Source organism: Bacillus rossius, chromosome 17 (genome assembly GCF_032445375.1).
Source record: "Bacillus rossius redtenbacheri isolate Brsri chromosome 17, Brsri_v3, whole genome shotgun sequence".
Taxonomy (NCBI): Eukaryota; Metazoa; Arthropoda; class Insecta; order Phasmatodea; family Bacillidae; genus Bacillus; species Bacillus rossius.
This window is the reverse complement of record NC_086344.1, coordinates 27378339-27397138: the sequence shown is the minus strand read 5'-3', so window position 1 is coordinate 27397138 and position 18800 is coordinate 27378339. Positions and strand designations below refer to the sequence as shown.

The 18800-nt window shown below is 37.9% G+C and overlaps 1 protein-coding gene across 1 annotated transcript in view; it reads right to left on the bottom strand.

Moving 5' to 3' along the window:
- The window catches only part of LOC134540993 (negative elongation factor A), a 49977-nt gene that overhangs the window by 19697 nt on the left and 11480 nt on the right, over positions 1-18800 (bottom strand). The window contains exons 2-4 of the mRNA XM_063384103.1: positions 18143-18323; positions 14048-14133; positions 2409-2574 (exon numbers count right to left, since the gene is read on the bottom strand). Coding sequence (XP_063240173.1) covers positions 2409-2574; positions 14048-14133; positions 18143-18323 — 433 coding nt within the window. The remainder of the gene's footprint in view (positions 1-2408; positions 2575-14047; positions 14134-18142; positions 18324-18800) is intronic.

Sequence of the window (18800 nt, the reverse complement as noted above, 5' to 3'; positions counted from 1 at the left end):
ACTGACGTTATGTTAATTTTAATGAATAGTAATGTGTTGTATATTTTTATGTTAATAAATAAGTATATAATAAATTATTATTTTTATTTATTCCTGAACTGTTTGAAACTTTTCACTAGTTATGAGGTCAAAGGTACTTAAAATGGTATTAGGAGGCTGGGGACGTGTGGAGACATGTCTAAATGACGAGGCTATTAGGGCTGGGAAGGGTCAGTGTGAAGGGGAGGGGGTAGGTCTGCTGACCTCAAAGGACATGCGTCAGAGGTGCATGCAACACATGGACAGGACTCAAATAGAAAAGGTAGAGGGGTGGGGGGAGGGTTGAACCATTCCCATAAGCGACGACTCAAGAGAGCGTAGTTGCACGTGTAATTCTCAAGAGTGGGGCGTTTGATGGGAGAGGAGGAGCAAGTCTTAGTGAAGCAATACTTTAGTGCTGCATAAATCATTTGTGCTGGATACTCAAAAATACTAAATACTTCAAAAATTCAATTAATATTGATTAGAATAGTGAAAATCTGTATAGGCATTTCCAATGCCAACAATATATAATTTTTTTTTAGTATTTTATATTTCAAGTGATTAAAACAAATATTTTGTTTTATCCTTCAAACGGGTAGTTCAAGTGTGAAGTTCTAGTACACTAAGAGAGTTTTTTCTAGCACAGACCCATAATCACCAATAATTGAACGAATTGAGGTAATTGGAGGAGGGCAAAGGTCTGAAAGGAACGGAGCAGCAATAGAACCCACAACGTACACCAGGTTTCTTTACTAGGTGTGTGCGGTTGCACAAATTTTCCGGTTCTGGTTTCAAGTGATTTAAAATATCCGACCCGGAACGACTTTTACAATCATCAGTTTTGGCTCTGGGTATTTTTTGTACATTTTGTTAACCTCGGATAGCGACGTGTTTCATCATGCTGCAAAGGTGCAAAGAACACATTCTTTCAATGTTACCAACGTCTCGCGGTATACTGATGCTTGAAAAATGTATGTCATAGAGTAAAATTACAATGAATTTGGGGGGTGATAGGAACAGAAAGGATGCCATCTTAGTTTCAACAATATACTTTCATTCTATTAATTTTTGTCTTCGTTAAAGCATAGTATAATTAAAAAGAATTCCTGAAGTTCATAGTGACTGGCTGCTACATACATTTTTCCATGTGTTAATTGCTTTAACAAAGAATAAATTCATTTTTCCATGTGTTAATTGCTTTAACAAAGAATAAATTAAAAATAATAATGAAACAAACTGTAATGGCACAAACACAGTTTAAACAATATGGCGTATTTCAGTGGTACTGTTTTTTTGCCCATCAGAATGTTACGATTTCTAGCAGTTCATATGTGAAAAGCCAATTATAATATAAACAAACCATGCCAACGAAACAAAGTAAGTTAATACTGTAGAGTATAAAGAACTAATTACATTTTAACTGTAGAAAAATAAATGCTGAACCGTAAAGTTAGAATGGATCTTCGACATCAGGATTTTTATTCCAGCAACGATTTGCTTATATATTCCATTGTTTAAGGTTAGTTTTAAAACACTACAACAAACGTTTTAGGGTTAATGAAAAGAGTGTAAGCCTCTTTCACATGTTTATTTTTTAATTGTTTTTAAAAACCGAACCATAACCTAGTTAACTTCAATCATTTTAGTGTAGCACTAAGATTATTTTTTTTTTGCTCCATAAGAATTAAAACTGGAACCGATAACCAAGGTTCTTAATGTAAAACTACACCGAAACAATAAAAATCAGAACCACACAGCCCTATTCGTGAATATCAAAAAACCAACGCTCTACCCTGTCTGGAATCAAACCCAGATCATCTCTGTGGCAGGCGGGAGGTCGCAGAGAAATTACGATGACACCAGTGACGTAGCTAAGGTGACTGGTGCCACTGGCCAGAATTGAAAATGGCGCCCCCTCTTGGATTGAGGGGGGGGGGGGGGGGGGGGCAGGGCCGCAACTAGAGTCTCTGGCAAAACCGGGGCATGAACGGATTCATGCGTCCCCCCCCCCCCTCTTTTTTTTTCACATACCACACCAATAAAGCGGATGTCCGGGGGCCCTCCCACGGAAAAAAATGGTGCTATTTAAGCATTTTCCATACCTACATGTAACAGTTTCTGTGCTAATGTAACTTCCATGCAAAAACTTTTTACCAGTTACCAGTTGTAGTAGGAATTACAATGCAAGCGATTTTGGCGCCCCCCACAGCTTTGCGCCCGGGGCGTATGCCCCGCTTGACCCCCCCCCCCCCCCCTAGTTTTGGACCTGGGGGGGGGGGGGGTGTTCAGTAACTTGAAACCGTCACCGCGGCGCCCATCCCTGCCATTTGCTTGCTACGCCACTGGACGACACGCGAAATGGGTTAACTTCGGAGAACGAAACTCACTGGTGTCCGTCATCTTGCGCGGCATGCCGCGCGACCGCACGGGCACCGTGGGGGCTATGTTCTTCTTGAGGTTGTTGGCCGCGTCCACAGACTTCTGCAAGAGGTCAGCGCGCAGCGCCGCCGACTTGGGCTTGCGCTTCAGCGTGAAGTGCTTCGTGGCGGACGACTGGAACAGGACGATAGATTCTACTCAAACCATCTGTTCACAATTGACGCGCAACATGTTCAGGGCCGGCGCGTCCATACAGGCGAACTAGGCAACCGCCCAGGGCGCCATGTAGCTGGGGGCGGCGCAGCACGACACACAACAGCTGATACAATATGTTTAACGATTATTGAAACTAGATGAAAATGGATTTTTTAACAGTTTAGAATGTCTATATTGATATAAGTCATTATTTAAAGTCCACAGTAACCTGTTTATAATTTGTAATAAGTAAAAAAGTAAAAAAAAAAAATACATGCCTGCTTACATTTGATTGTTGACAAAATCTTAGGCTAACGTGATGTATTTTGAGGCAAGGAAAAATTTTTTTGGGGTATCCCGGCCGGGGGTTGGGTGGGGGGGGGGGGGGGGGGGGGAATTAAGGTTTTTCGCCTAGGGCGCCAATTTACCTTGAACCGGCCCTGATTCTACTCAAACCATCTGTTCACTAGTGAACAATAATTGCAGCGCAACATGTCGCCCCGACACGTCGAGCAACAAAGCGAAAGTTTTGCTCAGCAAGCACTGTCCATACATAAATGATCACGTAGAGACCTGCAAAATTTGCGGGTTCAACGACCTCCAGGATAAGACTCTACTACACTCTACACACTCGGGCAAATTGGCACCTGTTCATTGGCTGCTGACTTGTGAGTCATCTCGACTGAGTGTCTGTGATTCGACACTTCTATGAGTGAGGGTCTCTAATTGGCCCTCATTAATCCAGATTAACAGCGAACCAGTGGTAGAAGCAGCGCTAAGGTATAATTATTTGAATTTTAGCATATCACGAAATGAATCCACGAATTTTGCAGGATCATTGATCAGTCGTTGCCAACATGTCGCAACGTGATATCGACAATACGTTCGTTAGACCACACTAATGACATTGTCGCATAAATGTCTGCACATGGCCACATTTAAATGTGCAAATACAGGTAAACAGACACAAATAACATGACGTGCGTCATGTTCAACAATCTTCTGGAAACGCTGCCAAACATGTTTGAGCATCGTGAGTAGCGCTTCCATTGTTGTCTTAATGACTGAACGCTCTTCGGGTTTAACGACTCACCAACATTTGCAGTTCGCACCATTTAACATAAATAAATATCAAGAAGTTTTTAAGGAGCACTTAAAATATTTTAATGACTTCAGATACAGATGAATATCAAAAAGTGTGTGCATGGAGTCCACACGTGACAGAAGTATTAGGTATAGATAGAGATAAATTATTTACATTTTCAAATACACTATTCACATAAAAATGAATGACACTTATTAAGTTAATTACAAAATCAATAACTCTTTTCTAAGAGTAAATAAATTGTGAATAGTTTAAATAAAAGAAATAATCCAGTGTCAATCGTCAGCCGTTATGAAAACTGAGGAGTAGACAAAACACAAGCAGCATTATGAGAATTCTGTAGCATCACTGCTGCGTCATTTCTACCTCTCCCCTGCTGAAACCCTTTAGGCCGTTACAATAACGGCCGCTTGCAGAGTCAGGCAAAGTGAAGTCCGAGCAAAAACTTGGCAGGTTAATCAAATTGAAGAATACTAAACTTTGCCTCAAGTCACGACTGTGCAAGCAGGCCTAAGTACATATACCCCGACCCCCTCCTTACCCTTTTCCCCATGACCGCTAGTGCATGCACTGGAGTGGAATCACCGCTGACGAACTCTCCTATTATGCGATAACGAAAACAATCGCGTTCTCAGATTTTCCTCTGCGTATCCACAGACTTCCCCTACCACGGTGTGAAAGGAGGGGTGGCAAACCAACCCCTCACGCCTGAGCCCGTCTTACATGAACACCAACGGCGTACTTATGCATTTCATTTCATTTCATCATTTGACCACAGTGGCAACTAAATTGCGCCTCAGAATTTTTAAATTAGTTTTCCAGATTAAAGTCTACGTCCCTGATGGCAAAGCATTATTGTTAGTGTTTTTCCCATTTTGATGTTTAATTTTATGATGGTGTTTTGATTGAAGATTCATGTATCGACTCGTCGTTTAAATCACAAACATTTAAAACTTTTAATATATATATATATATATATATATATATATATATATATATATATATATATATATATATATATATAAATTTAAAGGCTAATTCAAATGCATGGCTAAAAAAAACTTAGATTCACGAGTCTAATTTATTGCGTAGGAAGTTAAAAATTATATTTGTGCAAAGATTACACCGAAGTGGTTTAGAAACCATTTTAAATGTAAGTACTGCTTCAAAACATTGAAACTGGCATAGAAAATAACCACTTCGTAGACAAGGAAAAAAAGCTAGCCCACAATTAACACACTCACCTATTCCAAATCACAAAGGCTTGTTACGTTGTTATGTTTTGCCCGGCTAAGCACACAGAGAAACGTAACAAAACAAAGACAAACAATGTTCCTTAGGGATTTTTCATTACGATGGTTCTACGTTATTTGGAAATAAAAGAGTTTATTAAATTATCTCTGTTTATTTCTTTAAAAAAAAATGTTTTTTCTCATCGTTACATGGCCTCAGTACACAATTTTACAAATGAATTTAGTTAGAAAAATTCGTTACTTGCACAGTTTTTTGTCTTTTCTTATACAAATTTTTATGAAGTCCAAATACACACCACAGCACCATATATCTTGCCGCTGATGGTCGAGGAGTCTTGTCACTCGCCAAAGAAAAAAAAACTTAGTAATGTCCCTTGGTTAATTCCATAACTCAAGGTACCGTCGATCACGGACCGTAATCCCACGAAGTCGGGCCGATGCCGACGCCTAGGGCCTAAATTTCTAATACATTTGTCCGAAAAATCAAGAACTTAAGTTAAAAAAATACGGCCTGGCCCCAGCCCCTAGGCGTTAAATTATCTCTTAGTAATATTATCTCTTAGTAATATTCCATTTGTCTTGCGACTTGCCGACGACGCGACCGAGTTTGGCGACGATCGAGCAACAAGTGATTTGGTCGACGAGATTACCTTCCCTTGTAAAGGTGAAAAACAAGTGAGGCAACCCCGTGGGCCAACTGACCAATCAGCGCACAGAATTCCAAAACATGACCATATAAGGAAATCGGATGGGCGCATCATTCCATGCCAGGGCTCGCCCTGATTGGCTGGCTAGTGTTAGCATCTAGAGAACTTACCAGACGGTTGCTACAGCTGTGCGTACAACGTGACGCGTATCTCCCGAACACGCATTTACAAAGTGAAAAATAACTTTCTGGCGCCAGAGTGTCGCGCCTGTCCGCTCTTCCTTATGTACCTTCCAGACTATTCTCAAAATATTACACTAGCAATATCCAATAGAATATAAAATTACCCAAAAAATTCAAATACAATGTTCAAAATTTAGTAAACAACGTTTAAATTCATACCATATTACAAACATTTGTTTAAAAATGATGTCCTGTAAAATTATAATCTATACTGCTTTAAACAAAACAATTACTGACATTAATTATCAAATATCAAAATTAATTATTATGAACTGGAGATAACCCTCAAATTATTAATTAAGTATCTCAATGAAATAAGTATTTTAAGGCTTTCCATGAAATTTAACCAAAGTAATTAATAACAATTCTTAACAGATCTGAACAATCCTCATCTACATATTAAATAATTATTATCTTTCATATCAAAGTTATTCTTAATCAATATTCTTATGACCCAAAAAAATATATGTATATAACAAATCCTCATTGTGCAATGCTACAGGCTGCTTTCCTCAATGCCTGTATCGCTTGAGAATGAGAGAATGAAATATTGTTTTTTGCTAGCCAGTTTTGGATGTCTTTTTTTAAGGATGATTCTGTAGGTTTTTTTTTTGTTTAGCTGTGCATTATGATAACTGGCGTTGTCCAGAACTACAACACATTTTTCAGGTAAATTTGGCAGTAATTTACTTTTCACCCACATTGAAAAGTTTTCAAAATTCATATCGTCGTGGTAGTCTCCAGATTTTTGTTTTGACCTAAAAATAAGTAAAGCATTTGGAACAAAGCCTTCTCCACCCACATGAACAATAATTAATCTTGGACCTTTCCCAATGGATTCTGTGACGCCTATTTCCGTATCTGACTGCCAACAAGAACTTATGCTGTGTGTAGCATGAACATAAGTTTCGTCAACGGTCAACATAAACTACGGTTCTGCCAGCCTCACATAACTCACGCATTTGTTCAAGATAGCGCCCTCTCCAAGCAGCTATTTCTGGCTTTTCAATCAAAATCTTTCTCTTCGATTGACACTTTTTCCAGCAAAACCCTAACCTATTCAACAACTTTCGCAAGTATTCCCTGCTACAGTTCAAAACCTTGTCTTCTTGCTAAGCCTTAGTCAAATTATTTAATGTCGGAACCAATTTCCTTGCTGTATAAACCTAGTGAATTTTTCTCCGCACAGCACCGCATGTAAAATCGTCTACTTCGATTATTTTCCTATGCTCTATTTTCTTACCCGTCGGTGTCGAAAAAGCTTAACTGGTTTTGCTCTTTAGTTTTGCACTTGTTGTTTCAGCGACATTGAACGTCAATTTATACAACTGTTTTTGTTTACTGAGATGTGTTGCAACATTGTAAACAATCTCACGAGCTTGTCCCAGCACTGGCGTGCCGGATTTAATACGTGATTTAAATCCCGACGTAGAAGCCATTACGTAGATCGGTTCGTGTAATACGGACTGCGAGACAGCCAAGCGCGAAGGTGTTATCAGCCAGACGGCGGCTCCATTACTAACCCCCCTCCACTTCCTGACACGCTTATCATGTGGCCGTCTTCTGGCAGTGAGATCTGCGCAGATTTTTTTTCCTTGTCGCACTATACTCTAGAGTTTTCCCCACCACGCACTTAACTATTCCCCTCATGCGATCAGAATTTTTCTAACGCTTGAAAATTGTTTACCCCTCAGCAAAGAAGTTTTCACTTCAATAAATTTTTATTTTAACTCATTGTACCGATACAGCGGTACACATACATATTTATTTAAGTGTTTGGAGTCCTATGAATTAAATTTCGGTAGTTGACATTTCAACAATAGGCTCCCAGTTTATTTACGTTTGGACTGAGAGAGGGGAAACGGTGTGGATGAAGCGCGGGAGGGGAGGAACAGACTTGTGACGGCGCATGCCCGCCAGTCGTGTGATCGTTGATGGTCGCCAAAACTGTTTGAATTCATTATTTTGGAAAACAACTAAAAAGACGTTAAAGTGCAATATCACTTTTTAAAATTCAAGTACTTTCGGAGTTTTATAGAGGCGCAAAAACTTTATTTGAAAATTGTTTTAAAACCTTTATGGTTCGTTTACCGCCTGAACGTATGAAGCGGCCAATGAATGGCGCCGTTACTGGCACCCCAGATTACTGTAGAGACCTGCAAAATTCGCGGATTCATTCGGTTATAGGCTAGAATTCAAACACATATACCTCTTAGATAATTTTGCTATTGGCTTGTTCATCTGGACGAATCTCAACCAGTTATAAACCCTCAACCAAAGAAGGATCCAATCACAGACAAACCAGCTGAGATGACTTGTAAGTCGGCAGCCAATGATGAACTTGCGTTATTTGCCCGAGTGTACAGGTGTATGTGCAGTCTATCCTGAAGGCCATCGAAACCGCGAATTTTGCAGGTCTGAATCTGAGATTAGTATATGACAGCGAGTAGGTGATTTCTCAGAGATGCTTAGTAGATATTTTCTACTCTTCCAACTCTTCTTCCTGAGCCATCCATCTATTCCCGTAGCCCAACCCGCATGTCATTAATGCATGAAATTTTGCATCCCGCACGTAACTGCCTAGGGTTTTCAATGTGTCTATGCAGGTTTTACCTGGGACCAACTTATCTAGTTTTTAACCTAGAATAGTCAGTGAGGAGAGTTAGTCATGGCTAAAACGTTGCCATGGCTGGCCAATCCCCTCCTATAGAGCATCCCACTCTTAGATTGCAGTGTGGAAGTAAATGGGCGCATTCTCTCTCTCTCTAACACACGCCGATTGCCGTTAGCACTGTCCTTGTTTCTTCGTGCGTTGTTGCCAAATATCAAACGAAATTTAAAATTTTAATTTTTGGACCAAGCTTTTTTTCATATTGTATAGCATCGAAATACGCATCAGGCAATGCTTATTTTGAATACTTAACAATATTTTAAGTGCCCAAAAAAATTAAAAAACATAACTTATTCGCTGCGAACTGTTTTGAAGTATTCCGATATGTTTCACATAAAAAAAAAACAACCTACATGTGCATTCAGATTTGTTTTATTAGTAAATTAATGCCTTAGGATGCCACCGAACAAATTTTAAGACAAAAACTGTACAGGTTTCACTTAAATAATTTTTTTAATATATTAAAATGCATTTTCTCACAAACTGACATCAAAAAATTGACCAGCGGAAATTTTTTTTTTATTAAAGATAGATGGGGGACGAAAGCGTGAAAAATGTTTACAATGAATTGAATTAGTTTTTAAAAGCAGCTCCATCTCAATTTCTTCAACAGTTCCTGTGGAAATAGCTGTTAAAGATGTGTCTTATCAGTACAAGAGCGCGCGCTGCCGTCGTAACAGAAAACAGGGTCGTGTGTTTAGATAAGTGGGGTTCTGCCCTACAAGCAATTTCAAATACATGGCTTCCTTAGTCAACAAAAATATTTTAATCGATTCTTGAACATAATATGTAAAATGCATGAAATAAATACCAAGGAATTTAATAGCGATCATGGTACAAAATTTTGAATAATTTTTCTATCCTTCTCAACACCTAGCAACTTATCAAACATTGTTTTAGACAAAGTTTTGGAAAATAATTATGATATTTACAAACAATTTAAACAGATTTTATAAGGTGTCTACTAAGGCAGTTACGTTTTTTTTGTCCGGTGAAAATTTTTTTCGAACCCATGCAGTTATGGCTATATATATATATATATGGCTATGGTATATTTAGAAAACATTTTTCGGCATTAGGTACACCAAGTTATCATACGTTAAAACGGATTCGATATTATTCATATTATAAGAGTTGTTGCGATTTTTCTGTTTTTCAAAAAATCTTCCCCATTTCGAACCAATTGTTCGGATTTTTCCCATAACTTACTCGACCGAGAATTTCCATTACCGTATTTTATTTATCATTTTGGACATGACTATATATATATATATATGGGATTTTTAGAACAAAAAAAGAAAACTATAAGAAATTTTCGTCTACAATAGGTAGTTTTTATTTGAAATTTACATAAAAGTGGCATTATTACAATTTTATATGTGTAATAGTATAAAATATTATAAATTACGATATGATTTCTTAAAATGCTTCTTGTTCGATCCGAATTACAAAGACACGCATCTCCTGAAATTCGTAATGTGTTAAAGATTTGGCAACAGCGCGCGCCATAAGCCGTGTACTGCAATCTAAGAGTGGGACGGGCTATAGCACATGATGCATGTTTCCTCTCCTGCATGGTTCATAACCTGCATGCTTAGAGCGTATAGGCTTCGGCCTGAGACGCACTTAAGAGTCTTCCCTACCCAGACCTCTCCCAAATACACTTAGTTATTAGTTAGGTTAGGAAAATAAATAAAACGTTTCAGGGAGTCACTGGGAGTCGAACCACGTCACTCCGCGCGGCGCAGTATTACGTTTCGCTGAATATCGCGCGAAACGACCGTCGTTCCTGTACCAGTTTGTGCAGTTGACTATTGGCCGACTATCCTGAACTGTTTGGGAATTTTGCACACCGCGAGCCTCACGTGTCTACCGCGACGTCCGCGTTACGGACTTTGTGATTTTTTTTTTCTACGGACTGAACTGCGTGTGACATCGTCCGGGGAGGCCAGCACACAGCCCAGAGTATCCTGTTGAGGACCGGAGGTAGACATCTGACACCGCAGACATAAGGTAAGGCGTGGACGCCTGAGACCGGGCGTGCATGTTTGGAGTTGTACATCGGCTCCTTATTTTTTTTCTCTCTGCCCCTGGGAATCATCGGACATTCGGCACAGCTCCTTTAGAACTAACCAACGTCTAGAATTGGAATGCACCATGGTGTCCCAGTGGTCCGAAGATAAGAACGTGCTCTACCTCTGAAGAACTATCTGGAACTTTTTTTTGTCACATAAATTTTGTTGTTGTCAACATACATTTTGCACTGGGGTGTGAACATTGCATAAACCTTCCTCGGGCTATTGTTGGACTTAAAAACATCCTAACTCCTATTGTTTTCTTGTGTAATTGGCTAGTCACAGCTTACTTTTTCTGAGGACTTTCAACAATAGACTAGGATAATTACCTGGTTCTGTTCTTCGAACATAATTTCTAAAATAATTATTACTTTTGTTGTCATCAACCTTCATGATTATAAATATAAATTGGTCACAAGCTTGTTTATTTATTTAAAGCCAGCAAGCACAGTCTCCCATCAGCATTTTCGTTACTCAATATAAATATTTACTTTAATGGTTAGTAGGGATGTGCGAATCCTTGATTTTCAGTTCGGTTCGAATCCGATTCGAATCCCTGGCAATATTTGAGATATGAATCCGATTCTGAATACTAAGCACAGATTAATTAAAAATAACTGATTAAATTAAAAATAATGTGAGTTCTCTTTTTTCTAACTGTAACTACTGGTAATTATTTATTACACTGAGATTGAAATGTTTATAATTATGTAAACTTAATTAATAATAAACACTTTAAAATATGAAAACCAAAACATATTCCTTTCTCCAACTCAATCGTAATGAACTGCACGCTACAGGGAAATCTCAGTTTTATAAACGTTTCAGCAAACGAAACAATTTTTTCCCCAATAAATAGCCAAGACTTTTTTTCTTGTAGGTATGTAATTGTTTTTAGTTTATAGTTTGCTATACGACAAAATTCGTAATTATAGTTTAAGCTCTTGAAATCTCAAAATTCTTTTAATGTCACTGTGTTAATTATTTAATTTACATATCTTTCTTTGATACATCATATTAAAAATACTTACGCAATAGTAGTCTAATTTAATTTTTCACTGCTAGTATTTTTGTGCCAAATTAAATTAATTTATAACTTTTGTGAATATCTGTAATACTGTTCAAATCCATGTACGTACAACGATTCCGGGTTCGGGTAATTGTGGATTCGAACCGTATCCGAAAATATTGGGTACTCGCACATCCATAATTTTTAGTAATTATGCCACTCATGAATTGACATGTCATTTTCATACCACTCCCAGAGCTGTATTCGTAAACATAACACATTATCTGTTTATTCACATTTAAACATCCACACACGTTCAACACCTGTCACCACCATATCCAGTAGGAAAAATATAAAAGAGTTTTCAGCACATCGTATTTCAAAATAATTTAAATTATTACTATCCAAAAATTAAACTCGTGAAAACTCTCAGCTTCACTACTGACAAAAGAAATTCAGGCACAAAGAATATTTCAAGGAGCTAAACCGCATTTCTTAAGCATTCACAAAGCGCATGTGCGAAACAATGAATAAAATGTTTACGCAAAACAAAATGTTTTTCATGTGGCAGAAGTGAAATGTGTACGAAGGAGTGTAATAGCATCGGCGGTCAAATTTAAGGTACCTTAAGCCATAAAAATCAAATTGAGGGTATTTTTAATGAAATTAAGAAGGCATATGAGCTATGATATTGCTGTAAGAGATGAACAAGGGTGAAATGGTGAGGTGAAGCAGCGACAGAATGCACTGGCGGCGGGAGTACAGCAGAACCTCCTGGGTCTGCCCCTCCCCTTAGCCCCTTAAATTTGGGTTTCTAGAATAACAAGGCTGATAAAGAGGAACAAATAATAATAATAATAATAATAATAATAATAATAATAATAATAATAATAATAATAATAATAATAAAGGCTATCCTTGGGTCACAAAAGAAGGGGGTTAAAGAAACTGGTGAGGTGCTACGAAAAGTGCTTGGAACTGAGTGGTGAAAATGTGAAGTAGGCCCTAGATTGTAGTAAACTAAAACAGTCAATAAAATTTTTTTTTCTCATGAGTTAATTTTTTGACGTGACAACGTCTAATAAATCGATGAACGCCGGCTGCACGCACGAAAAAGTGCCCCCCTACGGATGTCCCACTACGGATGTGGCCTTTTTGCTCATTGTACGCATGCGTGGCATCTCTCTTCATGCTCATTGTACGCATGCGTGGAATCTCTCTTACACTCGATTGGAACAACCATCGATTTGACTTTTCAATCATATTTTCGTCGTTTGAATTATTAATATTATGAAATTTAATGATCGTCCACCGATTTTCAGCACAATCGGTACGGTTATTTAAAAGTAATGTTGAAAATTCAAATACGTTTTAAACCAACAATGGTGTTTTACAGTTACACATAATAATTCAAATTACACCCGGGATCTTTTGCACAATGTTTTAAACAATATTGTAACACATTATAAATAAGTTTGGTGTATTTGGAATGCGTATTTGTTATAAATTTGTGTTCATATTATTCCCCTACCATGAACAAAACTTTTATAAATATATATATAACATCTGAAACTACATTACTTTAGTATGGCCTCGTGGGTGTGTGGTTAGCGTACCTATCTCTTAATCGAAAAGTTGCCGGTTCAAAACCCGGCGGCTGTGAATTTTTTTTTTGAACTTGTAAAAATAAATACGGCGCACGCAACATTTCAAAAATAATAAATATATTTGAATTAATGAATGCAAAAAAAAGTAAATTTATTAATTCAATTGCACATTTCATTTCACTCCTTTGTATCCATACAAAATAGTGATAATTCAATAAAAATTATTCAATTTTATTCATAAAAGTATGCAGAGGTAGATTTTATCATGCAAAAGATAGAAAAATTAAAAAAAAATTATTCCTCAAAGAATATAATATTTTTAATGCCTAAATGGTTTGGTTGCAAAAACCTATTGCGGCTCAGTCTCAGGCCGAATATGATATTTCCTTTTCTTCTGGATCAATCATTTCATCAATGTTTTGTTATGACGTTGTCACGTTAAACTATCGTCCGTAAACCGACTTTACAGACAACCAATTTTTTTTAATGACTAAACGGTGCTTACTTTGCGGACATCCATCGTATTATTATTATTAAAAAAAAAACTGCTTTACTATTGACGAAAGAAATGCAGGCAGAGTTCAAAACGAAAAGGATAAAAAAAATACACACGACACAATATGTTATTTCTATTTCTGCAAGACTTGAATAGCATGTTTATTAGGGAGTTATAGGATACACAGTGAAACTTAAGGACACATACGGGTCCTTAAGACAAAAAAAAAATTCCAATAAATTTTTTTAAGGGAATGAAGACAGCATATGAACCCTGTCCAGGTTTAGAAAGCACCAGTTTTATTCCCTGAATTATCCCTGTATTTTTTTTTTTAATTGTTGGGTTACCTGCTGGCCAACCAGGCTGACGAGCGCAGACTTGTTGAGGTAGTGGCACTCCATCGGCCACATGGTGAGCTCGGACTGCTTCCGTACTGGCGACAGAATAAAAAAAAACACAGTGTGGTAAATACACTGAACAGCACGGTTTAGGGGAGTGGATCTAAAAAAAAAAACCTTTTGAAGTAAGGACACATTTAAAATCCAAAAATATTACGCAGAAAAAAAAATATAAAAAAATTATTAAATATACAGTAGAACCTTGTTTATCCGTGAGCCGATTAACCAGGCATTAGGTTAATTGGGTTTTCAATGAAAAATTAAACATATTTTTTTTAGGAAGTTGGGGGGGGGGGGACCTAGTCCTCGAAGTGTAATTAATTAGGGAAGGGTCAAGAATGGAGTAAAACTAAAAACTACATATTAAAAGTAGAAACAAATGGACAAGAAATGGACTAGAATTGCCCCTTCCCGACCCCCGCACTCTACAACCTTCCCGACCCTCGCACTCTACAACCTTCCCGACCCTCGCACTCTACAACCTTCCCGACCCTCGCACTCTACAACCTTCCCGACCCTCGCACTCTACAACCTTCCCGACCCCCGCACTCTACAACCTTCCCGACCCTCGCACTCTACAACCTTACCGACCCCCGCACTCTACAACCTTCCCGACCCTCGCACTCTACAACCTTACCGACCCCCGCACTCTACAACCTTCCCGACCCTCGCACTCTACAACCTTCCCGACCCTCGCACTCTACAACCTTCCCGACCCTCGCACTCCACAACCTTCCCGACTCTCGCACTCTACAACCTTACCGACCCTCGCACTCTACAACCTTCCCGACCCTCGCTCTCTACAACCTTCCCGACCCTCGCACTCTACTCTACAACCTTTCAGACCCTCGCACTCTACAACCTTCCAGACCCTCACTCTAATCTACAACCTTCCCGACTCTCGCACTCTACTCTACAACCTTACCGACCCTCGCACTCTACTCTACAACCTGCCCGACCCTTGCACTCTACAACCTTCCTGACCCTCACCGGGGTTGAAGTATTTTCCACTTTTATCGGAGCCGTTTCATTACATAAATGTTAATGATTCGATAGTCGTCGCAGCTGCTCTTGCAACACATTCTAGCAGCTGGTTTGGAAACTACATGTGATTCGCATAAAGAAATGTACTTGAAAATACAATTTGCATATATTTATCACGCTCAGCATTATTTTGTGTTCGTATTCATATTTCAAGTGTATTTGCAACATGAGAACAACATGAATTTACTCGTTACCGAGGTTAGATGTTACACATTTCTGGCAAGCACTGATAGACTCGCTCACATTGTTTTTTTGTTCACTCTAGAGTATCGTTACTGTTGGTTTTTTCCTGTTTTCGAAACAGTTACATTAACATGGGTAAATTTCAGTTGAAAATTTTTTTGAAGATAACCAACACTTATCTTATTTTTACTTTCTACTGAACATCTTATTAAAATATGTTTAAAATATAATTTTATTTATTTATTTTTATATGGTATTTCCCATTAAAACAATGCTCTACAAATCTTGACCGTCAAGTTATCATGATGCTTAACTTTTCTTTGCTGGCAACTAACTTCTGCATAGATACCAAGAAGATACTATACAGTGGTTTTGAAAACATCAGCCCATTTTGTTGTTACAAAATCTTGTATTGAAATGACAGGGTCCGATAAACCAGGATGGTGTTTTAACTTGCATCCGTGTATTTTATCTGTGGTGCGCAGCACAACGTGACCTTGTAGATGAACAAAGTACTCTGTATAGATCAATCTTAAGTATTCCCCATGGCGGACTCACTCACAGCGAATGTAGCAGCTATACGTCCCTAACGCTTGGCAACATCGCACACGTAACGACTAAACAACAGTGCAAGACCTTAAAACAGATGACCGTGGTAGGCAAGGCATTTCACTTGCACACTGCACAGTTTAATACGTTAATGTAAGTACAATCAAAATTAGAGCATGGTTTTGCGATTTGGGATTACATTAATAAATCCGACAGTGACAACATTGAAAATATTCAAAACAAATAACTCAAAATTATAAGCTATAAACACTTTCCTTGTCCTAACATAGTTTTTTATGTCCAAACACAGAATTTATTAATATTTTTTTTTTGTTAGCCTTTACAATTCCAAACTAAACTGTAAATACCTTTTCGACAATAATGGTACTGATATAAGAGTACCGCAGATTAATAGTCTATTACAGTCACCATTACTTATAAAACACAATAAAAATGACATTTTATACCACCTTTAATAGATTAGCCAAATCTCCAAATCTGCACATTCTCTGGCACTTTAACAGTTAGGGTAAATTGAATATATTTATACATATTATCTTATTCACTAAAACTTACTGTGTTGACACTGTATTGGTACTGTCGTTCTTTAATCTCATTACTGTAATTTTACACACTACATGAGTATGTTTTGTTTTCATGTATGCGTGTGTTATTTTGTTATTGCCTTAGTTGTAGCGTGTTATGTCTTTTTTGTATTGTTAGTTTGCTGTGCCTGTATTTTGGGTGGTGCTTCTCTTGTGGGCAGAGCCTGCCTGTATGTGGTGCTTGCCTGTGTGTGGATCCTGCCATACATTATAGTGCCCACCATAGTTGTTTTTTTTTTACCTTTAAATTATACTTATGTTATGTTTATTGTGTATCACGTATCAGTATTTTTGTTGTGCCTATTTTCAAAGTTAGCATGCGTAACTGTTTATAGGCATGTAACAAATAAATAAATAAAAAATGGGTGCATGTACTTATGTATGTGTGTTAGAAGTTATAAGTACTTGGCACGGTAAAAAAAAAATTAAAATTCTGCATGCAAATAATTAAAAGAAATAAAATAATAAAAAAACTAGAGTGATAATATAAATACAGTTGGTAAAGTATAAATTCACTCAAATTAAAATTTAAAAAAATCAGTATTCATTATTAATATAAATATGTGTATAAAATTAATTGTTTAATTTATAAAATATTCTAGATCAATTTTAATTAATAATGAAAATCAATAATTATGCTGAAAGTTTATTCTAGTTTATTAATTGTAATTATTTATTTAGTAATAATGTAATAATGCAAACAAAATTATACATTCCTTATATACACATGAAAAGACAATTGAAATAACTTTATAAACACAATATCTACCACTAAAATTCCTAAAAAATTAATGTTTTTAATGATATGCAACAGTATTCAAAATCAATGACTAAATTATAAGTACTAAAAGCATATATATATATATATATATATATATATATATATATATATATATATATATATATATATATATATATATATATATATATAATTTTTAATTGAATATGGCCTGTGGAAATTTTGGCACGTGGTGAATGCACATTGTAAAAATTTACTTTCATCATTTTTTTTTTTTCATAATGCACCTAAAGAAGTTTAACATCAAAGAAAAAAGATCAAATCTAAAACTATTCCTGCTCACAAAAGTATTCATGGATTTTGTAGAGGCCTTCATTGAAACCAGGGGCGCTACGACTAAATTTCCAAAGGGGAGGGCAATATACCTTTTTATAAAGAATCATCGATCCCCCCTATTGAAGCGGGTGGTCCCCGGGAAAATTTGTATTTCAAGGTTGAGAATGGTGCTATTTAAGCAGTTTTATTATCTAAAAATTGATTACACAGAACTTTCTTTGCCCCCGTTTGACCCCACTTCAAGGTTTCAGAGGAGGGCAAAATACTCTTTCCCCCCCCCCCCCCCTGTTGTTGCGCCCCTGATTGAAACTGTACCGTCAGTTGGGGTAACATTGGCCCTTTGAGGGTAACTTTGGCCCAAGACAAAAAAAATGTTAAACCATGTTACAACTCTTCAAAATATTTATTAGATGTGATTTTACATATGTATCATCACATCTAATAAATATTTGGAAGAGTTGTAACATGGTTTAACATTTTTTTTTGTCTTGGGCCAAAGTTACCCTCAAAGGGCCAATGTTACCCCAACTGAAACTGTATCGGACATCTGACGAACCGGCGCGGCCGCGGGACGGGCGGTAATCTCACCGAGCTTGCGCAGGTCGTTGACGAGGTCCGAGAAGATGCGCTTGTTCTCCTCCATGGCGCCGACGTCCGTGTTGAGGGAGCCCGTGGCGGGCAGCGTGCGCATCATCTCCGCCAGCATGGACACCCACTGGTCGCCGTCCACCTGCGCGATCTCCACGATCTCCTCCAGCTCCACGCGCCACTGCGGGCAACACGACAGCGCCCACCCCTCTCCGGTGTTTCCGCCTTGTGCCCCTCGTCGACAGTGAAGTCTGACCAGACGTGCATCGATGTAAAGGCGGAATTAAAATAGCCAGTCGACTCCGTCTGTCCGTCCATCCATCCGTCCGTCCATCCGTCCGTCCGTCCGTCACTTCTTTAGTTTGTCAACGCCACGCGGTTAACCAAGCAATTTACATTATTTCATCCGTCTGTCAAAATATTTCCCAACCAACAATGGTGCGTTTCTCTCAAGAGACTTATTTTGAAGTTGATCGCCGTTTATGTCACTTTTTTTTGTACGCATATTCTATGGAAAAAAAAATTCAGGGTGGCGATTGAATTATTTGGACGTTGAGTTTCGAGAACCGCAAAACACGTGGATGACCTAATAACTAAACCGCGGTGACTGCCGCAGCTGAAATCGTAGATGGCACCCGTCTGTACGTCCATCCGAGTG